We start from the raw sequence: 25,578 nt of genomic DNA on the forward strand, positions 1-25,578 counted from the left end.
ATATTTGTCAAGTCTACAGCAGATGGAGAGAAATGATCTGGTAGTGCATTTAAAAAAAATGAACGGTCCATGAAGAAATGTATTTTGAAACCATTCTTTTTCCAGCTGTGTGATACTAACTGTGTAGCGAAGTGTGGCTGCTAAACACAAGGATGTACAAGCCGTGGATCGTGGTAAACATAGTCATTGTGTCTTACCTACATCTGCTGCGAGGAACTGAACATGGGTCTGTAAAGGTAGGTGGGATTTTTAAAATAATCATTCAATTTTAAATTATGTGGATTCTCCTATGTGAACAGTTAAAGGGCTACAGATATGTTTGTTTGGGGGAAGCTAACAAAACATCCAAATAAGAAAATTACCTGCAAATGTTTGTGAGAAAGATTTAGCTATTTGCTTTGCTTCTATTGGAAGAACAAGATTAATGTCGTTATATGCCTTCAGTCATGCGTTCTTTCCAATCATAACAGTGCTATTGTGGAGTTTTCTTGGAGAGATTGATAAGTGAAATTTTTGCCTTAGAGGATATTTTTTCATGTCTGGAGTGAGGTAATTGGTCGTCTGCAAGGACATTGCCCAGGGACGTCCGGATGTGTGTGTGTGTGTGTGTGTGTGTGTGTGTGTGTGTTTGGATGTTTTTACCATCTTTGTGGGAAACTTCTCTCATGGAGCTGGAGCTGACAGAGGGAGCTCATCCATGCTGTCCCCAGGTTGGATTCGAACTGGCAACATTTAGATCAGCAACCTAACCTTCAAGGCATCAGTCCTACCAGCACAAGGGTTTAACCCACTGCGCCACCAGGGGCTCCTTCCTCAGAGACAGAGAGAGTATAACTTACCCAAGTCACCCAGTGCTTTTCCATGGCCAAACTTGCTCCAGAGACCAATGTTCCATCCTGGCTCAGTTAACAGGACGTAGCTGTTTAGTTTTTGATTAAATATTGCTTGATAACAATATTCCAATGGGAGCAATTTCCACCCTATAGTTTTGTTCTATTGGTCGTTTAAAGATGTTGGCTGATCCCCAGAGTTTGCTTCCACTGGCAGGAGCATCCCTTGAACAGAATGTCATTCCTGGCATTGGATGTGGCATTCAAATCAACTTGGAATGATTTCCCCTTGCAGCTGCTTGCTCTACCCTTAAATTATACTATTGGGTGCTGTGTGTGTCAGGAGAACCTATAAAACAATTGGGGGAATGGGAAGGAGAGAGAGAAACATACTTTCCTTCCTCTTGTTCTAGAGATATTCCCTAGTCCCACCTTTGAACAGAGGATCTTTTCCATTAAGAGGCAAGTCATGATGATATGTTAGATGACAAATGGATCCTTTTTAGGAACCTAATGTATTAAAACGTTTTGTAACATCTTCTGTTAATTTACTTTAACAATCAACATGTTTGTAACAATTTTCTAAACACCATTCCTTCTACCATTACCTGTCTTGAAAAAGGAGTCTAATGCTGCATATTGCTTCTTTTGTCCTGTGTTCACCATGTGTTTTGCACTGATCCATGCTGAAAAGTATTAGATTTGTATACACAGTTTGTGTCATCTATTGTTAATTCTCTTCCTTCAACTATTCAGATCCTCCTTTACATTTTTTATTTTATTCTTTCTATCTCTATTCACATTTCTTATTCACTTTACCAATCTAGTCTATGCAAGAAAAAAATAAATTCTTAAGGAATTCTTTGACAGAAAAAATACCTGAAAAAGTTAGGTCCCAATGGGATCTTCTAATGTGCTGGAATTTTTTCTATTTTTGCATAATTTGTTTCTATGTTGGAAAAGTCTCGATCTTCTTGATTTTCCCATCTGTTGCATAATATACATGCAATAATAACCAATAAGCCAGAAAAAGAAATGTAAGATTCAACTGTAGGAAAAAATTATCTTGGAGCAGCTCAGAAGTTGCACATGAAAGCTCTCAAATTACCATACCGTTCAGCAAAAGTTTCTATTTGTACATAAAAAGTTTATATGGTAAGAACAGACAAACTGGATTTTGTTCTTGTGACAACCATGTCCTGTTCACATTTATAAAACAATTGCTATTAGATTAGTATTTGGCTTTTATGTAAATTGGCCAATCCACTGGGCATTAATGTGGTACAATGATATAATGACAATTGTATTCCACAAGCAACACTGAGAAGTAGTGTAGGTCAATCTAAAAAAAGAAAGTGTGTAATCATTTCTTCATGCTACAGTATGCCATCTTTGGCTTATTATCCATGAAATGATTTCCATTTAACTTCTATGAGTACTGTCATTCAGATTCAGTTTGCAATCCTAGGTGTCCTTACTTGGGAATAAATTTCATTGTCCAAATATAATGCATAGGATTCAATTGCATAGGAATGAGCAAAGGCTACTTAGAAATAGTAGCAAAATCACTGGCAGTTTTGGTATCATTACTTACTCTTTGTCTCCATTGGCTTCTTAATTCACATTATTTAGAACATATTCCAGATACTACATTTCTATACTTATCTCATTAAAAGTAAACCATACCTAGGATTCCTTATTCCTAGATAAGCAGGTATCAGGTTGCAGCTGATGACTAGCATACTGTGAACCTTCTCTTAGTGGCAGATTATTAAAAAAAAAAAAGCCCAGGAAAGCTCAACAGCTTCTTTTTGACATAATACAATGGACAGTGAATTAGTCTATGAACTAAGCAGATGGCCAGATATGGCTAGATCTTTATGCTACATGAAAGAGCTGCAAAATAAGTTATATTACTTCTATAGTGGCAGTTTAGTGGACATCTCCTGACATTTACCCACACCATAAAAATACTCTTACAAAAGTATGTTAGTTTCACACAACACAATAAAAATATTTAAAAATCCACAAAAGTATGATGTCTGTGTTCTTTTCTGAAGCATTTGGGAGTGATTCCCAACTGCTAGCAATGGCTCCTTAGCAAGTTCTTTAAACTATTTAGCAAGTTCAAGCATGCATTTAGCATGATAAAAACCAAGGCACTCTCTGTCTGCATGTGGCATTTGGACTAGAAAATTCACAGCTTTAAATTTAGTTCAGTTAAGTCCTTGTTCACTGAATCCAGCCAGTTGGCCTCCATAGAGAAAAAATGTTGCTATCATTCTTGCCCCCAAAACCCTGGGTTTTGCATTGCCCTGCATCGCTGAAAATTGTCCAGAAGTGCTCTCTATCAGTAGGGAGAGAAACCATTGCTCAGTTTAGACCAGTGGTTCTCAACCTGGGGTCACCGGATGTTTTTGGCTTTCAACTCCCAGAAATCCTAACAGCTGGTAAACTGACTGGGATTTCTGGAAGTTGTAAGCCAAAACACCTGGGGACCCACAGGTTGAGAACCACTGGTTTAGACACTGTTCCTACCAGTTGCTCAGATCAATGGAGCCTACATATGAAATGTCAGATAGCATGTAGTAGAAGGAACTCTTACAATATTTGTATGAAACCTGATGCAGGTTGAACATCTCTTATTGAAAAATCTTAAATTGTCCAAAATCATCTATGTGGATGGCTGAGATAGCGATACCTGTGGTTTTTGAAGATTCAATGGACACAAACTCTTCCATGCACAAAATTATTTAAAAATATTGTATTCAAGCTATGTATATACGCTGAATATGAAACAAAAATATTTTTATGTTGAGACTCAGGTCTCATCTCCAAGATATCTCATTATTTATGCATATACAAATATAGGTATTACAAAATGTGGCCAAAGGTCCAAAATCCAAAACACTTGGATTAGCAAACATTTTGGATAAGGGATACTTAACCTGTATTTAAAGTCCTGCATCAGAGACCATCTTAAGCAAAGAGCAAGGTATTTCTTAGGAAAAGATATGAAAGATCAAAGGTATGACATTTAGACTCCCTATTTCTAAGAAAGAAATGACTGAACTATAAGGAAGTAAAGTCAGGCCTAAGGAACTCATCAGATGGCTCCTAGGCTCCATTTCCATGCACTTAGGAAATGGAGCCCCATGAAAGTCCCATGGAGGCCATCACACCCGTTTCTAAAACATGAAACCAGAGCATAGCAGCCATCTTCAGGAGTCAAATGCTACCCAATTCCAAGCATCTGAAAGTGGGAAAAATGCGGGGACAGATGCAGTAAGTAAATGGGATGACTGGCCATCTCAGAAGACAGGGAAAGGCAAGAGGGAACAGATTAAGATGGTTCCCTCTGTTTTCCCCAGCCTTTCCCTTTCCCCCCCATTCCATCTGATAAAGTCTTTAGACTGTTATTTGGGAAGCAACAGAAAAGGCAAAACAAATGAAGGATATTAGCTGGATCTATGCTACCTAAATGTGGCTTTCCATTTCCAACAATAAGAAGGCTTGAATATCAGCTTTTGAAGGTTCCATGTATACATATGTATTCCACAGATATATAAACTGCACTGGCTTAGTTTCCAATTGACCTCAACCTCTGAGGATGCCTGTCATATATTTGGGTGAAACGTCAGGAGAGAATGCTCTAGAACATAGCCATACAGCCCAAAAAACCCACAGCAACCCAATTCCATGTATATCTCATTTTGGGGAGACAGAAGAGTCAACAGGCACTGAGGGTGAAGCATCTTTCTCATACAGTGCAAGAAAAAAGGCAAAGAGGAAGAAAAACTGGGGGCACTGCACAACAGATTCGTGAAAATATCTGAAGCAGCCACTAGGTAACATTAAGAAAACGTTCACTTTTGACAATTTTTGGAACCCTAATATTAAGCTAAGGGATACCATTTGGGGTATTGTTGGACTGCAAATCCTAACTAGAATAGCCATTGATCAATGACAGTGGCATTTCAGTCCAGCAACTTCTAAAAGGAAGTGCATCCTTAGTTTAAACTGCTCATCCTCCAGATGTCTTGGACTATAACCATCATAGTCTAGTTACTATTTACCCAAAATTAATAAGAACATCAGCCATGGCCTTGTCTTACTCAACTGCTGAGTATGCCTGCCCCATCTGGCATAAATCTGCCCACACAAAGATGAATATAGCACTGAATGAGACATGTAGAATAATCACAAGATGTCTTAAACCTACACCTGTTGATAGACTCTATAAGCTAGCTCGCATTGCCCCTCCTGATATGCGATGGGAAGTTACTGCAAATTGCCGGAGAAATAAGGTTGAACACTGTGAAAGCCACCCACTGTATTGCTATCAACTTCCTCCCAGTAGACTCAAATAAAGGAAAAGTTTCATGAGAACCACCACTCCTTTAAATCTTCCTCCAGCAGCAGCAAGAATATCTCTGTGGGCACCAAAATCAGGCAATTCCAACTGGATGAATGCTCTCGAAGGTCTTCTTCAAGGGACAAACCAAGAATGGGCAACTTGAAAGCCCCTGAACAGACTAAGAAGTGGAGTTGGCAGATCAAAAGACAAGCTGGCAAAATTGCACTCAAAGAATTGTCCACCTTGTGCGACTGTGGAGCAGAACAAACAACTCAGCATCTGTATTCTTGCCCACCATGCCCTGCCTCATGCACAGAGGAAAAACTGTTTAAAGCTATATACAATGCAGTCACTGTTACCCATTTTTGGTCTAAAACTATTTAGCAGCTTATGAGCCTTTTATTGTATCAGTTTAAAACTTATTTATGCAATGCTTTTGACACAAAATAAATTTTAAAAAGTCTAGTTACTGTGTTTAAAGATTTGTCGTTATGTGACTTCAAGTTGACTCCAGCATATGGTGCTCCTGTTATTAGGGTTTCAAAGAAGGTTTGTTGTTGCCTTGGTTGGATGTGATTTGGTCAAGGTCATGCAGTGGGTTCCATAACTGAGCAGGAATTCAAAACCTGGTTTTCCAGAGTCCTAATTCAATATCCAAGCCTGGGTTCTCATGTTTAAAGAAAAATATTTTTTTTAAATGGAGAGCAGGGGTCCTGTTGTTGCCTATCAGTAGTTCCTGGACTATGAACGGAGCAGGGCCATAGCTTACTCAGTCAGTTAAATTATTTACAGGTATCCATCTAGAAACACATGTATTCAGTGTCCTCTCCTATCCTTTTGGTGATGAATATTCTCTCTTTTTTTGGTAATAAGTGTCACCCTATGTCCCACATATATGGAGAAAATCATGTTGAGAAAGACTGGGTTACAAATACAAGTGCTATCCAAGTATTATAACTGCAGTGGGAATAGGTCCCCAGTTACTGCGGCCTTATCATCTCTTAGGCAGATGTTTCAGGGACAGGTGCTGGGGAAGTTGAGCATGTCTTATCTGAAGATGAGGGGCTGTTAGTGAAAATGCTCTAACTGCAATGCCATTTTGTCAGTCCTAAGGGAAAAGAAAGTACATCAATGCACATTCCAGAGCCTATCTCTGATATCCAGCCTTTCAGCTCAGTTGGCCACTAGGCTTGCTCAAATAATTCGATTTTCCCGTTACCCGTTATTAATTCGTTATTTTCGTTTGTTTTGAAGCAATATAGAACCTTGGTTGTCCACACGTCTGGATATCGCGGTTTCGAATCGCGAGAGGCCGTTTTTTCTTATTTCTTCGTTTTTTTCGTTAAGAAAAAAAAGCTTTTGCAAATCACCCAAACTCCTTTCCTTTTGCCCCTCAGCCAATGGGAGGCTCAGCCAATGGGAGGGGGCGAGGGGGAAGGAGGCCGAGGAGGAGGAGGAAGACGGAGGGGGGAAATGGCCGCCGCCGCCGCCTCGCCTCAGCTCAGGCCTGGAGAGACCGAGAGGGGCCCGGCGGTGAGGAGGAAGAGGCCCGGGATGCGAGGGGGTGTGGGCCAGGCCCGTCCTCGGCTGCTCCCAGGGGCCCAGATTCGCACCCTCCCTCCCCCCAATACAGGTCTCCAGTCCATACCACGCTACATGAACTTGAATGGATACTGTGGTTGTGTTGTCGAAAGCTTTCATGGCCGGGATCACACTGTTGTGGTATGTATTCCGGGCTCTATGGCCATGTGCCAGAAGCATTCTCTCCTGACGTTTCACCCACATCTGTGGCAGACATAGAGGTTTTGACATCTGTGCGAAGCTAGGCAAGTGGGGTTTATATATCTGTGGAAGGTCCAGGGTGGGAGAAAGAACTCTTGTCTGTGGGAGGCAAGTGTGAATGTTGCAATTGGTCACCTTGATTAGCATTGAATAGCCTTGCAGCTTCAAAGCCTGGCTGCTTCCTACCTGGGGGAATCCTTTGTTGGGAGGTATTAGCTGGCCCTGATTGTTTCCTGTCTGGAATTCCCATTTTCTGGGTGTTTCTGGGAAGGTAATGGCACTCCATGTAGTCATGCCGGCCACATGACCTTGGAGGTGTCTATGGACAACACTGGCTCTTGGGCTTAGAAATGGAGATGAGCACCAACCCCCAGAGTCAGACATGACTGAACTTAATGTCAAGGGATACCTTTACCTTTACCTACACACACACACACACACACACACACACACACCCACACACAAGCAGGGACTATATATATATATATACACAATATATATCACACACACACCAATTTAACAAAGTTTCAGCCACAAAAACAAAGTTTCTGAAGTAGAACAATGACTTTCACAGTAAAGACAACCCAATTTAACAGGAAATAAGACTTTCAAACCAGGAACAGATTTCTGCAACTATTAAAAAATGGTTTATTATAAAAGCTATGAAAATTTGCCAAAAATCAGAGGATAAGGGAAACGTTCCACATTTTGGTGAGCTATCAGTGTTAAATGTGTTCTATCACTGTACCAAGTTTGAAGAAGATCACTCAAAAAATGAGGGCGGGAGAGCCCCCTAAGTCCCCCCCCTTCGGGCTGTTTTTGGGCCACCGCGCATGCGCGTCCGCCATTAACGAATTAATTTAGAAAATAACGAATTTTCGTTAATTTCGAAAAATTTTGGGGGCCAAATTCGTTATTAGCAACAAAAACGAAAAACTGCCCCCTCTAGTTTTGAAACGAGTTTAGAATCAAATTTTTCATGGATCGATCAAGCCTATTGGCCACCCATCAAGGTTACTTTCCAGGCAATGAACTAATTGGCAGGCCAAAACAACTGATTAACTTGAAGCTGTCATGTTTTGTTTTTGTTTGTGAAATTAATGTGAGAAATGGGAATGGATTTTCATCCAGCAACAAAAAAATACAAGAATTAGAAGTAAAGCCAATACATCATTACAAGGTTGCTACAAAACATTATCCCAGTCATTATGTGATTTATGCAAAATATGGCTTTCAATAAGGATTAACAAGCTGTGTAAAGTGTATACATGTTGTCAATAAACACTTTATTGCCTGCTGCCAGATTTCAGAGTACAGGGTTTGAATCAGCCACTAGATTACCTTGGACAACTAACACTTTTCATTCTGAAGAAATCTTGCCAAAATACTTTGTGATAGGTTCTGCACACTCAACTCCTGGAACGATTCCATCAGTATTGCCTCCGAAGCATCTTGCAAATCTCTTGGGAAGACAGGGGGACAGATGTCAGCATGCTGGAAGAAGCAAAGACAACCAGCACTGTAGCAATGCTCCTACACCATCAACTCTGCTGGACTGGCCACGTTGTCTGAATGCCCGATCACCATCTCCCAAAGCATCTATTATACTCCCAAGTGAAGAATGGAAAATAGAATGTTGGTGAACAGGAACAGAGATTAAAATATGGGCTTAAAACTAACCTTAAAAACTGTGGCATAGACACCAAGAACTGAGAAGCCCTGGCCCTTGAGCGCTCTAGCTGGAGGTCAGCTGTGACAAGCAGTGCTGTGGAATTTGAAGAGGCACGAATAGAGGATGAAAGGGAGAAACATGTCAAGAGGAAGGTGCGTCAAGCCAACCCTAATCAGGACCGCCTTCCAACCGGAAACCGATGTCCTCACTGTGGAAGAACATGTGGGTCAAGAATAGGGCTCTACAGTCACCTACCCACCGTCAGGACACTACACCTGGAAGACAATCATACTCGGACAACGAGGGGTCACCTAAGAGAGAGAGAGAAAAGTTAGAAAAGACTCGAAAGCACACAATAACATATTCCTATTGCTTCTGTGACTAATATGCTTCCATTTATATCCAAATTTATATTTTAAGAACTCTGGTTGTAATATTCCAGAAAAGTCCTGTTCATTTCTCTGAAGGAATGCCATTGCTTTCCAGTAAATCCTCAAAGAAGCCTAATTATTTCAGACTTTTATCCTGCACAATGTGTTTTTTTTAATGCAGGAAGATCATATAAATATGATCAAAACTATCCTTGACTAAATTATCTCATTGAAAAGAGAACTAGGAAAGCTTTATCTAGCTAAGACAGTTTTCGTTCATGTAATTTGCAACTTCAGAATTCATAAGAAATATAATTGTGTATGTAATTTGACTTGTAGTTCTAATACAGGTAGCAAATTAAGACATTAGGGGAATTTTAAATATTGTATAATCCTACTTTTGAAATGAATGGTAACTGCACAATTTGGGGGTTATAAGTAATGCTCTTTAATACATATTTTAGATAAAGATTGACTTTTTTAAATGACGTGGCATATATAGTTATAATTGCGATGGTGCTTTATTGCAAACATTTAATAAAATGCCAATTTAGTCCTCATGTTGTATAGATGCTAAGATGTTCATCAGCCTTGATTGCTGTCCTGCTTCTAAGGTTGCAATTCACAAACAGGAGATAATGAAAGTTATGTCAGCTGATTCTTTTAAAAAAATAATGAGACAATGTAATAGAAACATTTTCTATTTCAAGCCATAACTTTTACTCTACATTTTTAAAGGGTGCACACAGATTTTTCAGATCTTTACAGTAGTCAGTGTTGACGTATGAAAGCAATAAGTCTGTTTACCAAAAGCCAGTTTATTTGGACATAAAACCTTGCTGAAAATGGCGGAAGTGTTCTGCAACTGATATGTCCAGTTGTATATGTCCAACTGAAATGTTCTGCTACTTCCTAACAATGAGAGCTGTTCAGCAGTGGAAATCTCTGCCCCGGACTGTGGTGGAGGCTCCTTCTTTGGAGGTTTTTAAACAAAGCCTGGATGCCCATCTGTCGGGGGTACTTTGAATGTAATTTTCCTACTTCTTGGCAGGGGATTGGACTGGATGGCCCACAAGGTCTCTTCCAACTCTATGATTCTAAGATGTTGGGGTATCTGATCTCAGATTATCTGCTTTGAACTGGATTGTATGAATCTACGCTGCTAGATAATCTGGAATATACAGATAAACTGGGATCAGGTCCTGGGATATAGGGCAGTGAGGGCAGTGTATAGGGACCTCATCACACTAGAACTTGGATCCACTTTAAATCCACTTTAGGGAGTGGGCTTTAAATAGCTCTGCCAGACAGGTCCTTGGCCTCACCAAACTACAAACCCCAAAATTCTGCAGGAGGCAGAAACCGGATTTAAAGTGGATCTAAGCTCTAGTGTGGTGAGGCAGCAAATACAGCCTGAGTTGGTATCTGGGGACTTTATGACATTAGGAAATTCTCTGTTGCTGAGAGTATTTGAGAATGATTTTGAACGGGTCCCATCACATGACGTTTGCCCCATGCCATCAGTATTCTGTCAGAATCCATCTGCAAATAGTCGCAGAAAGGGATTATTTGCAGCCAAATTCTACTAGTGTTTTTTGAAATGCTACAGGTTCTTCTGTGTATCTCATATTTGTGATATCTCATCTCATTTTATTCTGTAAGCCACTGTCAGTCCTTCTTTTGAAAAAAAGGTGAGATATAAATCAATCAATTGCTTTATTCAGGAGCCGCGGTGGTGCAATGGGTACAACCCTTGTGCTGGCTAGACTATTGACCTGAAGATTGGGTTGCTGACCTGAAGGTTACCAGTTCGAATCCGTGAGATGGGGTGAGCTCCCATCTGTCAGCTCTCATGCAGTGACATGAGAGAAACCTCCCAGCAGGATGGTAACACATTCGGGTGTCCCCTGGGCAACATCTCTGTAGACAGCCAATTCTCTCACACCAGAAGCAACTTGCAATATACTCTCAAGTCTCTTCTGACACAATTAATAAAATCGCTTTATTGATTTTGCCCCCTGGAAACTACAGCCCTGGCTCTAGTCACATTTATTTTGCTACAGTGTTTCTATAATTGTGTAAGAATTGCAAAAGAATATGTATTAAATAATGATGTAGACAATGTGGATTCTTCACATTAACACATTCATCTTGTCTCAACTCCTGAAATTTACCTTAAGAGCCAGTAGTCACATTGAACAGTGGAAGAGTAAACATACACACACACAAACAATGCATATAATGTATATGAGGTACAAGAAAACATTCACTGTGTTGCAAGGCTTATCAAATTCTGCAGCATAAGGATTTTATTTGTGTGTGGGCTCAACTTTTTGGCTGCTGCTATTTAAAAAACATTTGTTTCATGACTGGCTTTAAAGTCAGCAGTTTAAGTTTTAATTGCTGGTCTGGGCATGATGACCACATAAATATGGGAGCTACAGATATAGTTTTGGTAATTAGGTGCACATCATATTACTGTAGAATATTAGAATTAGATAAAAGGGGCATTGGTTAATATTGTTGTTTTGCATCAATGGTTGCCAGTCTTTCATGATTCTACAAAAAGATTTTTTTTTAATTTGAAGGTTCTTCAGGGTATGCCAAATGAATTTAACTCTTCTATATTTATTTCTTATATACTAAGTCAAATTAAACAAAGGCATAGATAATATTGCATATGATCTAATACTCTCATTAGTCCTTTTTTCCATCATTTTAAAATGTATCTTGTTATGCAATGCTTTTGACACGAAATAATAATAATTAGTCAATTGGGGAATCAAATAGTATTTTCATTGTGAGTAGTATATTTGTTGCATGTGTCTTTGGGAATCTGAAGGCAAATTATGATTTCTGTATCTGTTTGTCTTTAATGGGTTCTCTGTAGAAAGGACAGAAAAATCAATGTGAGTGCATGACTGGAAGACATATGTCCATGTATCCTCCCCTCTCCTAAATATCTGTAAATGTGGCAGGGTGATGATACAATGGAAGCATCATCTGGAAGCATCCTTACGGCATGTGTATAAGACTTGCATGCATATGCAATTATTCTGCACCAGACATCTTAGCCAAGAGTCTCAGTTATGTAAGCTCTTTGTACCCTACCCTGTCCCAGAAACTGTTAAGTTCACAGAGCCATCTCTGCAGAGGAAAATAGGGGGAAGCAATTCAGATAAAGAAGAAGCATGCGGTCTCAACTTGGAGGGCAAAGAAGCATGGTGCACTCACAGATGGTGCATACTCTTCCATTCTTTCCCCTTAGAGATCAAACTAACTGCACCTTCCTTCTCTGAGTTGTATTCCCCTCCTTCCCCTCCCCACCGGTAAGCAGCAGAGCTTCCTTGAGGGACTTGAAATCTGGGAGGAATCCAAAGGGCTAGAGGATAGCCCCTGCACCTCTCCCAAAAACACATGTATTCTTAGAAAGTCTTACTTATTAGCCATGTGAACTCTACAAAGAGGGCACTGCATGCGTGCTACTGCATGTATGCTATATTACATGTTCTGCACATATGAGTATCCCAATTGTTTTAATCAAAAAGAAAAGTCCTGTGTGCATATATGAATGTGTGCACTGAAGAGCACACTCTAATATAAAACACATCAAGGATAATGTTGAAAGATGATTGCTTATACCTGCTATATTGAGCTTGTGGTGCCTTGGAGAAGGGTAACCAAGGTACCACAAGCATGTGGTGTAACCTGTGAGCATACCTCACATGGCAGTGCTTACTCAGTGATAGCTCCTCAGTAGGGTGTCCAGCTTTCAGCTATTAATTTTAAAGGAAATTCAGTTACAAATTTTGCACATTTTAGTGGCATATGTTAATGGAATTAACATATGCCAGATGTTAATGTTGGACTCCAACAAATGTTAATGGAATGGGTATTAATACACAAAATGATGTCTTGTGTATTATCAGACAGTGAATTATTATTATTATTTATTTGCAAAAGCTCCCCTGGGAAATATGAGAGAGTTGGCCTCGCTACACTCCATCTATGCCACGGTGGGCATGAGGTACTTGTAGCTCTTCAGATACAGTTAGGCATCTAATCCCAGTTTCTTTATCTTGGGACATGCAAGTTAAGGCTGCTGAGAACTGTCATCTGCAGGACAACTCTGCTCTAAGTCACATCTATGTAGGTATTGCAATGTAGTTGAGTCCCTAACTAACATTTGACAGCACAATTGTATTTGATTAGAATCAGGGGTTTCCTCTTATTGATAAACAAAGTTCTTATCTAGCTTTCTAATTGCTGTGTTGTCTAATATGAAAGCTACTGAGTTATTGTATTTTTCTTGCATACTGTTGTTAATTGCTGTGAGGTTGACTTCAACTTATGGCAACCCCATGAATTTGAAATCTCCAAGTCACCTTATTATAATCTCTTGTTCAGATTTTGCAGACTTAGGGCAGCTGTTGATTCCTTGAGTAAATCCATCTGGGTCTTCCTGTTTTCCTACCGCCCTCCACTTTGTTCTTTCTAGTGAGTCATGTCTTTTCATGAAACGACTAAAGTATGAAAGTCGCAGTTTAGTCATCTTGGCTTCTAGGGAGAATTCACACTGGATTGCTCTAGAACCCATTTAGAGTACACCTACACTGTAGCTTTGATGCAGTTTGTCACCACTTTAACTTCCTTCCCTATCTGTGCTTAAGATGTAATTAAAGTATCATATTAAATTTCAATGCTTTGAATTATGGGTGCTGTAGTTTTGTGCTCTGAAATTTAGCAGAGAAGACTAAAGATCTAGCAAAACCGCAACTCTCATGATTCCTTAAGCCATGGCAGTTAAAGTGGTGCATTAATTCTACAGTGTCTTTTTAAGTTCACTGTATCCATAAAAATCTTTACCATCACCATATTTGAAATTAGTTAATGTTCTTATCTGCTTTCTTCACTGTCTAACTTTCACAACTATACATAGAAATGGGAAATATGACATATTTACTGGTGCTTTATGTACATTCATATGTGAGTTCAACATTTTAACACTTGTTCTATTAATTATATTTCCTTGCCTGGTAATTCATGTTGCTGTGAAAGTGTATTATTGTAGATAAGTTTTTTTTCCTCCCCAGATGTGCCTATGATTTAATTCAACCATGTTATTCCAGTAAAATTTAATGCTACAATTCAACACTGTAGTCCTTGGCATTTTTATTCAGAGGTAAATTCTACCAACCCCTAGTTGTGTTTGTTAAACTATAAGAAAACATAGCAAAAGGTGTTTCTAAATGAATATGCCCCTTATTGTCCAATTATTTTGATTTACTCAATATTTTCCAATAGACTATTTTAGTGACACAAAAGCAGTCTACATTTTTTTAAACCTTTGGAATTCACTGCCAGATAACCTGGGATAAGACGATAATCTGGGATCAGATCCTGGGATAAAGGACAGTGTAGATACATCCTAAATCTACTCTTAAACATTTCTGTTAATCTGAGGTTAGTTTTTGTTGTTGTTTCTTTGATTTTAAGGCTGGTTACCCAACCTCTTTATTCCATTGCCTATCTCTATTCGATTGTTTAGTCAACTCAGAATGAACAGAGCTACCCTGACAATATTTGGTGATCTACTCCTAACTTATGTGGTTTGCCCATCTTTTCAGAGAACAGCACTTTCTGCCTTGGAGTGGTCAGAACAACAGATTAGGAAGGCGGCTAGTTTAGAAGAGCTCCTTCGAATTACCCACTCTGAGGACTGGAAGCTGTGGAAGTGCCGATTAAAACTCAAGAGTGTAGCTGCCTTGGATTCAAGATCTGCCTCACACCGCTCCACAAGATTTGCAGCTGCATTCTATGATATTGAGATGCTTAAAGGTAGGTGCAAAGTTGATGATGGATTTTGTTTTGTTTCCTCTAAAGTAAGGCTGGGTAGATATCAAACTTGTGGAATATACTTTGACTTTTTATTAAAACAAAGAGAGCCACCTGTATAATCCTAGTGCAGAAGACATAAATCATTTTAATAATAGGAATTTCTGTTGAGTACTAGAAGTCAACAGTGCTCATCCTCTATTTAATATCCCCAAGTCACTTCTTATACCCCAAGGATTTCTTCATTTCACAAGTACTGTATGACCCCTGTATCCACAGGGAATGCATTCCTGATCATGGAAACAGGAAATTATGTATAATAGCAAACCCTGCTGAAATAAATAGCTTCTATGAGAAGTTAACAAAGGGTTGCATTGGTGAGGTATCTTCTCAAGGAATTTTCTAGGTCTTCCAATCCAACTCTATGGTAACTTCCAGTAGAAATATATCATAGAATTACCTGGACAATCTAGGCGCCTTCTACACTGCCATATAAAATCCAGATTATCTGCTTTGGGCTGGATTGTATGGCAGTGTAGATGCATACAATCCAGTTCAAAGCAGAAAATGCGGACTATCTGCTTTGATAAACTATATTTTCTGACAGTGTAGAAGGGGCTCTAATTACTTCAGGTTTTTCTGTGTTATTATTTAGTAGTTTATGAAAACCCTGATATAAAAGTGATTTCTGGTACTGTTATGGTTACACACCTCAGATTAACTGCAACTCGTCCATTTATTTCCTGCTCTACTCTACTCTAGTACATAGGTAGTTTGTATTTTCAGCAGCCATCTTTTGACAGAGTATGACCTGCACAATGGAGGAAGGGTTAATTGGAGCAATGTGGATTTTTTTTTGTTTTTGCTCAAAACTGTTTTTGTTCGATAGACATTTTCTCACTCTGTAAAGAAGGAAGGGATTCAAACAGGAAACAAGCATCTAGAAATCACCATCCAAGGAATGTACCAACAGCAGCACATGCTAATCCACAAACATAAATAAAAGGAGAACTACAGAAACAAACAGTTTGAAGAAATATTTATTTCTTCTTTAACATTCCTATTTAATTAGGTGTATCCTGATATAAAACACCTCATTAGGCTGGACATTGCTGGGTAGCAGGAGAGACTTTAAAGAATATAATTGCAAAACAAGGAAGAACTAGACCATGGCTGGGAATCATGTGGCTCCAAAGGTGCTTTGGTCCTGCAGCTCACAATGGTTCTAGCCAGAACAGCCAATGGAGAAGAATGCTGGGAATTGCAGCCCAACAGCTTTCAGTGGGCCACAGAATTTCCATTGGATCAATGAAACGTGAATCTACTGATGCAAAGTGGCAGCTTCTCATCTGTTGTATTAGGCATCCTAACTGCACTCTGATGATTCTTGACCACACACATCCTAGTTTTCATCTGTGAAATTTTGGGATAGTATGGTAAACATACTCTCACCTAGCCAAATAGGCAGAATTCATACATAAGACTTAGAATGGTGAAATGTGGCTTCCTGTTTCTTTTCTTTTAAAAAGATGTCTCCTGGGCTTAAAATGCTTGGCGGTGATGTGAAAAAATGGTTCTCCTGTTTTCTAGGGGATGCTATTTTCTAAACTGTAAGGTATTGGACACCCCTGCTTAACAAGAAGTCTTGACAAAATTCCAAAGTTTTTGGAAGTGTAAAAAAGTTTAGGAAGCAATCTAAGCATATAAAGCTCAGTAAAGGTAGGGTATTCTCAATGGCTCTGCTGTGTTAAGCAGTGGTTAGTATGGACTGGGAAAATAGGGTCTGAGGAACTGCAGGGATTGGAGGGTTGCTGTATGTCTTTCGGGCTGTGTGGCCATGTTCCAGAAGTATTATCTCCTGACGTTTCACCCACATCTATGGCAGGCATCCTCAGAGGTTGTGAAGTATGGATAAACTAAGTAAGGAAAGGAAAGAATATATATCTGTGTAGAGTCCAGAGTGTGGCAAGGGATTGTTGTCTGATATAGTAATATTTCCAAGTTTTGGGGAAATGTATGGCTGATTGGACTTCTGGGAAGATGTATTCCATAATGCAGCAATACAGATACCATGTCTTGGTTTAAGATATGGTTCGCATTCCATTAGTGTGTTACAACAGAAATAACATCCACAGGGTTTTACTACAAATCTCAGAGACGTTCCTGAAGAATAACTTGATGTCTCTACTGCTTCCTCTGCTCTCAACCAACATCGAGTGGCTGCCAAAAGAAAAGGTGGTTTTGGGAGGAGATACATCCAGAGACACAACCATATGACAGAAATGTATCTCCTAATGTAGGATCTTGTTCAATGCTTGTTTCCTGTCAAAGCACATCTCACAGTTGTGAATAATGCTGCAGACCTATTTGGGTCTCCAATTCTGACTCTTGGTGTGCTGAGAATGGCTTTTGTTTTCCAGTTATAGATGAGGAGTGGCAAAGGACTCAGTGTGTGCCACGGGAAACCTGTATAGAAGTGGCTAAAGAGTTGGGTGCAGGCACCAATAAGTTCTTCAAGCCTCCTTGTGTGAATGTCTACAGATGTGGAGGATGCTGCAATGAAGAGAACCTCAGCTGTATGAACACTAGCACCTCTTATGTGTCCAAAATGGTATTTCAATCACTTTCTGCTCTCTGGCAGCTACACAGTGCCTTGGCAAAGAATCTGATGCTGTGCATGTTTCTTTAGAAGAAGTCCCATTTAACTCAGCAGAATTATAACTCATTCCCAAGCAAATCTACATTACAGCTGTTTTATTTTAAGCAAAGTCCATCTAGCTCAACATTGTCTACATCAACACACACACACACAACTCTGTTATTTTGGATTTATTTATTTAATATTTCCCCTTTCTCCTGACATGGGACCCTACGGGCTGTGGCACAGGCTGGAAAGCAAGCCAGCTGCAACAAATCACTCTGACCAAGAGGTCATGAGTTCGAGGTCAGCCCGTGCCTGCATCTTGTCTCTGTCTCTGTTCTATGTTATGTCATTGAATGTTTGCCTTTATGTGTGCAATGTGATCTGCCCTGAGTCCCCTTCGGGGTGAGAAGGGCGGAATATAAATGCTGTAAATAAATAAATGAACAGTGTATGATGAGACATGTAGTATATAGCATCTGAAGAATACAACATCTGAAGATGTTGCATATAAAGGATGTGCATTACCATTGAGCAATGGTCCTTACCAAAAAGATTGCCGCCTGAATCTTAGTAACATCTGCTGCATCTAACACCTGTAAAATGTTCCAGATACTGATGCATGGTAATTTAGTCATCACTTTAACATTTGTGAAAGGGCCCTTTATTTGTAGCTCACTATTCACAACAGCCCTGTTTAGTTACCTACTATTATCTCTAAATTTACAGCTCAAGTATTTAGTCTGAAAGACAGTCACTTTCACAAGTTTTCCAAAGATACAACCCTGTTAACTGTTTATATAGCAAATAAGTGTGTTCCATTTATGCCAATTAGAGTTGCCTGTTCAGGATCATCTCTGGTCCTGAGGTTTCAGATCTAGGGACAGCCTCTGGTGATGTTATTAAGCATTATAAATTAAATACCAATCACAGTTGTTTACAGTTTGTCACTCAAACATATGTACCCATCCCCGCAATTTCCCATTTGATAATTAAGGTAACAATCATAATGCTAGTATGAAAGGGGAAGTACATGCCTTCCAACAAATGTCCTAAGATGTGGTGGCAGCACAGCTCCAGAAAGCTATAAGGCCACCACAATTCTTGGATGAATATCTACTACATGTCCAAATACTGAATTGTAGGACTATATTCATAAATAAAGCATTCTGAATATGAAATTATGAATATGAATACACATGAAATGTAAGGGGGATGAATACCTGACTATTATTATAGTCACAAGAATAACAAAATGTATTATTTCTCAACTTCACAGCTCTTTGAGATTTCTGTACCTTTAACAAATGTGCCAGACCCAATTGAAGTCAAAATTGCAAACCACACAGGATGTATGTGCCTAACAAATATTCAGCGCCAATCATATTCTGTTATACGAAGATCTGTTCAGGATCCAGAGGACGATCGGTAAGAAAGTCATTTTCCCCCTCTTTTTGTATCTCTACTTAGAAAAAAAGAATAACAATTAACCATATTTTTGTTTGTAATTTGTGTGCATTAGTTAAATATGATTTTCTTAGTGTATATATAAAAGGTCAGCATTTCTCAATATTCTAAAGAAGGAGCAATGCCTACTTGGGAAAAATGCAGTATAAGGACATCTCTTCTTCTAACAGCAGTTTTTAATTACTCTGGCGTCTTTAATATTTATGGAGGTCCCCCCCACACACAAAAAGTCAAAATTGACAAAGGCAGCTGTGGCAAATTAAGAAACAGCAGGATGTTGGAATGTAGTTGGAGGCCCCAGTTTGATGACTTAGCAGTTCCCCGAATTGTCCTTTTGATGGTAATGAGGCTTCTTGTCAAATGATCCTAAAGTTAGGCATGGACAGAAACTGCCAGCGCTTGGGAACATTAGCTACCATTCTGACGGAAATTTACATCATTGCAAACCCATTTATGATAACGTATAGTTGAATTATGCCATTGCACAACATATGTTTTCTTAAGAAGAGAGTGCAGGCATAGCTATGCCATTGGGACCATTGTGTATGCAGAGCCAAAAACGCGACCATTTCTCAATATGTCCCATTGTGCAATGGGAACCCTCATTATGTATGAGATGTTCCATGGGGCATTGTCACAATTTACTAGCATGGTTGTAGATCAACAGCATATGTCCAGCACCATAATGTTATGCACAATAGTCTCTGATGTGGGGTCTTAGCTGCTATTTAGGCTCCTTCCAGAATCCCATTAAACCCCACATAAAGTTTTGTGGATATTCATTATGCCTCTTGAGTGAAATATGACTATAACATTGTTCTATATTTGTTATTCTGATGCACCTTGACATTGACTGATGGCCACCTCTTGGCTGTGAGTTCATCTACACACTGCAATAGAGTTGATACCTCTTTAACTACCATGGCTCAATGCATTGAATCATGTAAGCTGTATACAAGGTTTTTAGCCTCCTCAGAGAGTGTTGGTGCCTCACAAACTACAACTCCCAACATTCCATTGACTGAGTCATGGCAGTAAAAAGTGGTATCAAACTGCATTACTTCAATAGTGTAGATGCAATCTGATGGAGTGTTACTCTAATCAAGAGAGCACACTTACAAGGAAAATTCACAGGTGTGTTATACTGTTGCTGTTTTATGCAGAAAGTTAGCAGTCACCTTGCACTGTGCAATTTTGCTTACTTGGTAATATTCCTGATGCCCATGCACAAAATATATCTTAGTAGGACAAGCACAGGCAGGAGGATGAGCTAAATCTCATGGGCCAGGTGGCATGTACTTAAATATGATCTACTTTCTCATTCTGTTCTAAAATTGTTTGCTTTGTATCTTGTTTACATCCAGCTGCCCCCACATAAACAGATTGTGTCATGAAGGATGGATTTGGGATAGCAGTAAATGTGAATGCATTATTGACAAAGACCATCCTGGAAGAAAGGAAGGTGGATACAACATACCTAACAAGTATTTCATAAAATGACAAAAATTCTCTTGGCCTAGATTGTTTGTGTTTCTTGTTCGTGGTCTTTCTCATAACAAGGAAGCCTGGTGCACAAACCTGAGAAAATAGTATGAAATCATGTAGCTGTAATGGTTGGGGAATTCTGGCAGTTGTGATGTCCACAATGTGAGTACTGAGGTTAGTACCAGATGTCCAAGGGTGCACCTGCACTGTGGAAAGAATGCAGTTTGATACCACTTTAACTGCAATGGCTCAATGCTATGGAATCATGAAAGTTATAATTTGGTGGGGAAGCAGCACTCTTAGAGAAGGCTAACGGCCTTGTAAAACTACAGCTCCCATAAATCCAAAGCATTCAGCCATGCCAGTTAAAGTACTCTCTAACTGCACTCATTCTACAGTGGAGGTGCAGCATAAGCCTACCTAGGATGTATCCATGGAGGAGGGACATCATTAGGGCATTGCCCAAGAGTAGCAACTTTTCTCCCCAAATAAAATTTTCCTTCTGTCCTTAGATTTCTAACATTAGAGAAACTGAGACAATGAAGATAATTTACATCAAGAATTATGTTTACATTTCCTTTCTTTGGATGCATACATTCTATTTCTAAATACTCAATTGAAGATTTAAGTTATTGTGGTGCTAGAAATGTGAAGGAAACTTTCATTTCAGAGGGAAAAATTCTAATTTGTGGGGAAATGTCCTCATATTTCTTTCCTAGGTGATATATATTCTTATTATTATTACATTCTTATTATTATGTTCTAAAAATATTTATGTTGTATACTGTAGATCTATCCATCATCCAGTAGACCCCATCCCCCAGTAGAAAACAAAACTCCTTTGAGACAAAGATGTCTAAAAATGCCTTTGTGATATGTCATTGGTGAACTTCTGTACAAAGAGCCTCAAACTTCCCTCTGGGCATGCTAAAATTCTTTGGATTCGGCCAAATTGAAACAATATGCATGGCTATAGTAATACTCTGGGTTCATTACTATTACAATAGCCATGGCCATATAGCCTGGAAAACTCACAGCAACCCAATGATTCCGGGCATGATAGCCTTAGACAACACAATAGCCATTCTTAATGCAATGTATACTATATTATTTTGAAGCTGTGGTTCCCTCAGCTCTAGTTATTTATTTATGAAAATTGAAATTTTATTTCTGCTATAGATTTTGCAGTTTGTTTATCTGTGGATAGGTTGTGTGGTGTTCTCCATTAATCCAAGACTCACAGGATATTATCTTGGATTTACAGCTGACTTCTATAACTTTTGCCAGTGTGATGAATGGCCAACATTTTGCAAAGGGCTTTTGTGTGGGCTGGGGAGCAAGTTGCTTATAAATCTTTCTCACATTCTCTCTCCTAAAAACATGTATTTTATGCCAGGCCTCCCTTCACTTGCTGAACTTGCAATGTGTGCACCAAATATGGACTTTGATGAGGAAAACTGTGAGTGCATCTGTAAATGGAAGTGCTCTGGGAATTTATTTCAGAACAAAGAGAACTGTAGCTGTTACTTGTGCACAGAGAGCCAAGAAAGCTGCTTTCAGAAACACAAGACATTTAATGCAGAAACATGCAGGTAAGCTCCTCATTAGCTTTCAAACTCAAACAGCCTACTTGATCCATGACTGACTGTGTTCCTGACCAATTTCTCTCTCCAAGCTGGACTTCATGTTAAATTGGGTGTGAAACCTCAGGCCCTAAAGCTAAATCTTCCCCAACCCAATCTGGCCCAAATGGCTGTAACTGCTTTCCCATAACATCATTGTTTGATTATGACGACGACTTTCCATTATTTCCACAGCTTTCAATTCTAGTACTTTGAAGAGCCTCTCCTAAGACTTAATTACTGACCATATGAGCTTTAAGCCAAAATATGCTGCTGTTTTTGTTTTTTATCTTCTGTTTTTGGCTTTGCTCCCTAAAATTTACCTAAAACTGATTCCAGCCCTTGCTGAAAGAAGATTCCCACATGCTAAATAATGCCAATGAATAAGAATACTCTTTGTAGAACAGTCTTCCATTACCTAAAATTGCTCAGATGTGTTGGAGACAATAGTGATCTGTCATCTGGCAATGTTGGAATTTGCACTCCAACATATCTGGAGAGTACAAGGATGAGGAAAATTGTTATAGTATCTACATGGATCATTAATTGAAGCAAGTTACGCGCATACATACAAAGTCTTGGAGTTGAAGTTTTACAAAATCATTAGCATTCCCTGCCAAATAGTGCTGGAACCTCACCAAATTATATATCTCGCAATTCTTTGAGCCATGTCAGTGAAACTGGGGCCAAACTGCACTAATTCTACAGTGCAGATGTACCCTTAGGATGCAGGAAGTCAAAATAGAGGGAGCAAATTAATTCTCTCAGATGAGGAGTTTCATAGCTCCAAAGAAGTCTCTTTCCTTTATCACAATCAGATACACCTATGCTACTGAAGCATTTTTTTAAAAAACCATACTCTTCAGATTTCAATGAACAGGACAGGTGTATATGGGAAGAAAAAGTATTTGAAGTATCATGGACCCAAGCCATGTCTGCAATAAAACCGGAATTGTAAAACTTGTTAGGTGAACTTTTTAATGCAAGTGGGGAATGAAGACTGGGGGCACTTCCAGACTTCACTTAAATGCATGTTGAAGTGAGTATAAGATACCCTCTTTGGTGCGGTTTTTAATCCCCACACTTCCCTCCAAAACCCATACTTTCCCGGGGGAGGGGGTGTTGCACCCCTAGGTTGCTTAGGCACCTCAAAACCACACTGGAGCCCCAGAATATAAGCAAACAAGCTGTTTATTGAAGATTATATGCAAGCAATAGCACATTAAAGTTCAGAGGCAATAAAATGGGTTTAAATCCACAAGAACAAAGTACTTGATAAACCTGAAGCAAGAGTCTATAAAAATCACTCAAAGAACATAGTCCAAACTGGATATTAAAGTAAGCCCCACGAAAGATATCACTAATAGTCCAAACAAGAGTTTCAAAGATTAATCCAAGGCATGAATTAAACTGGAAACACAGGAAAGTACACTGGAATGCAGGAATGAGACTCCATATTTAGTCCAAGATACAGAGTCCAAGCTGGATCACACAACAAGAGTCTCAGCTGGAACACAAGGCAAAGGTCTTGGCTGGAACACAAATTTGAACTGCAAAATCAACTGGAAACACAGGAGCAAGCAAGGCTGGAACTTGAAACAAGATACAAAGCAGCAGAAATACACATGAAGCAAATAACTTCCTTCTTGAATTAGCAATGTTACCACCTCTGGCTGTAACAGAGAAAGCAAGGCTTCTTATGGGAAATTCAAGGTCCCATACCGTGAGAAGGTTGCTCATTATACTCCTCCTGATACTCTCCTGTTCTCAACTGAGTTATCACTCTCTTCCTGTCAAGCTCATTATCTCTCCCCACTTTATCAGTTCCTACATCCAAACTAGAATGTTCATCTGACACCTGGAAATCCGACCTTGACTGCTTTGAGGAATGCAGCTCAAGCTGCCTGCTTGCAACCATTCTCTCTCTGGTTCCAGAATTCACTGGAACAAATTCTGGCTGCAACTCAGGCCCAAACCCAGAGTCCTCTGTCAAGGCAGGTGGGAGAACAGACTCTGGCTGCACCTCTGACAAGGCAGATGCAGGGACAATCACAGGCTGAATGGGGCCAACCTCAGGCTCACCTGACAGCTCAGATGGAGGCTGGGCTACAACAGGGGGAATCCTAGATGCCATCCCGATAACTTTCAGGAGGGCACTCAGACACCCAGAAGCCCCTCATAATAAGCTCTTAAAATTAAAACAACTTACCCAGCTGCCATTAAGGTAGTGCTGAAATCCACCTGGTGCATAGAAATGATGCACCAGGAGACAGTGTGTGTGTGTGTGGGGGGGGGGGGGGGAACAATAGCTCCCCCTACATCTCCTGGCACATCATTTATATGTGCCAGGAGGACTCCAGCAGTATCTTAATGGCAGCTGGGTAATTTTAATTTTTAAGAGCTTTGGGGGGGGGGGGAGTTGGGGGAAGGGGTGGATTCCCTCTTGGTTTCCAGGCTCATGGAGCCTGAAACAAACCAAGACAGCTGTGCGGATTAGGTCCACACAGCCTAATCTTTGACCCAGATCCAGATCTTTGACCCAGATCTTTGATAAGATCAAGATCTTACCAGGTATCTAATTAATTTGAAGGGTTTACTTGCTTTGTCTCAAATTAAGTCATTTTTTACCAGAGGCGTAATTTGGACGCCTCTGGTAAAACCAAGGCAGGTCTTGGGTTAAAAGCCTGTCTGGATGGGCCCTGAAAGTGTAAAAACAAATGATGAACCATTCATAAGTCCAGACAAACAACTGTGAGAGTCTACCTTACCAAATGGAATAAGGAGTATAGGTTACATCTCTTCCCAAACAATAACATGTAGAGTTTTTAAATTTTATTCAGATGATATTGCATGCTTCTTTTCTCATTTCTTTTATTTTCTTGACTTTAAACAGTTGTGAAGAGAAATGCCCATTCCAGTCCAGAATGTGTCCAACTACTCGACCAACATGTTCAAGGCACTGCCGTTGCCTGAGGGGAGGAAGAGTCCCACATGGGTCCCAAAGCAGAGAAAACCCTTAGCTGAGCTTTTATCTCCTGTATCAAGTACCACACTGCTTTGCAAAGTATTTTTCTGTCACTGGCTTTTAAATAATAGTAATCATGGCTATATGGTTGACTGTACTGATAGAAACACAACATCCTCATCATTAAAAAGTTGGACCTGCAAGGATGCTGTCATTTAGACACAGACCTCGGCTACAAAAATAAATTTTTACTTTGTAAAGAGCCTCTAAAAGGAACCAAATCAACTGCTGCTGTTGTTTGGGGGAAAAATTGGTGTGGCTGAAATAGAGAGAATTGTCCCTCTGCAGCTTGGAAATGCTGAAATCTGTCCATTGATATGCCTTTAGGGTAACATTTTTAGGCTTGTGAAAGTTCCTTTCTCAAATACAATGAGCACTGAATATTTGATCTACTGTTCATGTTTCTTTTTAATATTTGGATTTATTGTAGAACTACTGCCTGGTGTGACATATTTAAAATGTATATAGGTAATAAAGGCATTGATTATTGA

The 25,578-nt window shown here is 39.6% G+C and overlaps 1 protein-coding gene across 2 annotated transcripts; it reads left to right on the forward strand.

Annotated features, from left to right (window-relative positions):
* The first annotated feature begins 94 nt into the window (after window positions 1-94).
* On the forward strand, window positions 95-25,578 carry vegfd (vascular endothelial growth factor D). Of its 2 annotated transcripts, XM_003218858.4 has the most exons (7): window positions 95-236; window positions 14,640-14,850; window positions 17,268-17,458; window positions 18,768-18,916; window positions 20,320-20,417; window positions 21,837-22,032; window positions 24,956-25,578. In XM_003218858.4, exons 1-7 carry the CDS (start codon window positions 153-155, stop codon window positions 25,080-25,082), a joined length of 1,056 nt encoding a protein of 351 aa, XP_003218906.1. In that variant the 5' UTR covers window positions 95-152; the 3' UTR covers window positions 25,083-25,578. The 2 variants fall into 2 exon arrangements, with proteins under 2 accessions (XP_003218906.1, XP_062831319.1); XM_062975249.1 differs by lacking the exon at window positions 24,956-25,578 and having other exon boundaries at window positions 20,320-20,439; window positions 21,837-21,996.

This window comes from Anolis carolinensis, chromosome 3 (assembly GCF_035594765.1).
Source record: "Anolis carolinensis isolate JA03-04 chromosome 3, rAnoCar3.1.pri, whole genome shotgun sequence".
Lineage (NCBI taxonomy): Eukaryota > Metazoa > Chordata > Lepidosauria > Squamata > Dactyloidae > Anolis > Anolis carolinensis.

Excerpts from the sequence above, each read along its gene's own strand:
- vegfd (XM_003218858.4), top strand. The coding sequence starts at position 153 with ATGTACAAGCCGTGGATCGTGGTAAACATAGTCATTGTGTCTTACCTA. Across the intron at positions 237-14,639 it reads CTGAACATGGGTCTGTAAAG|AGAACAGCACTTTCTGCCTT; the intron begins GTAGGTGGGATT and ends CCATCTTTTCAG. Across the intron at positions 22,033-24,955 it reads TTTAATGCAGAAACATGCAG|TTGTGAAGAGAAATGCCCAT; the intron begins GTAAGCTCCTCA and ends GACTTTAAACAG.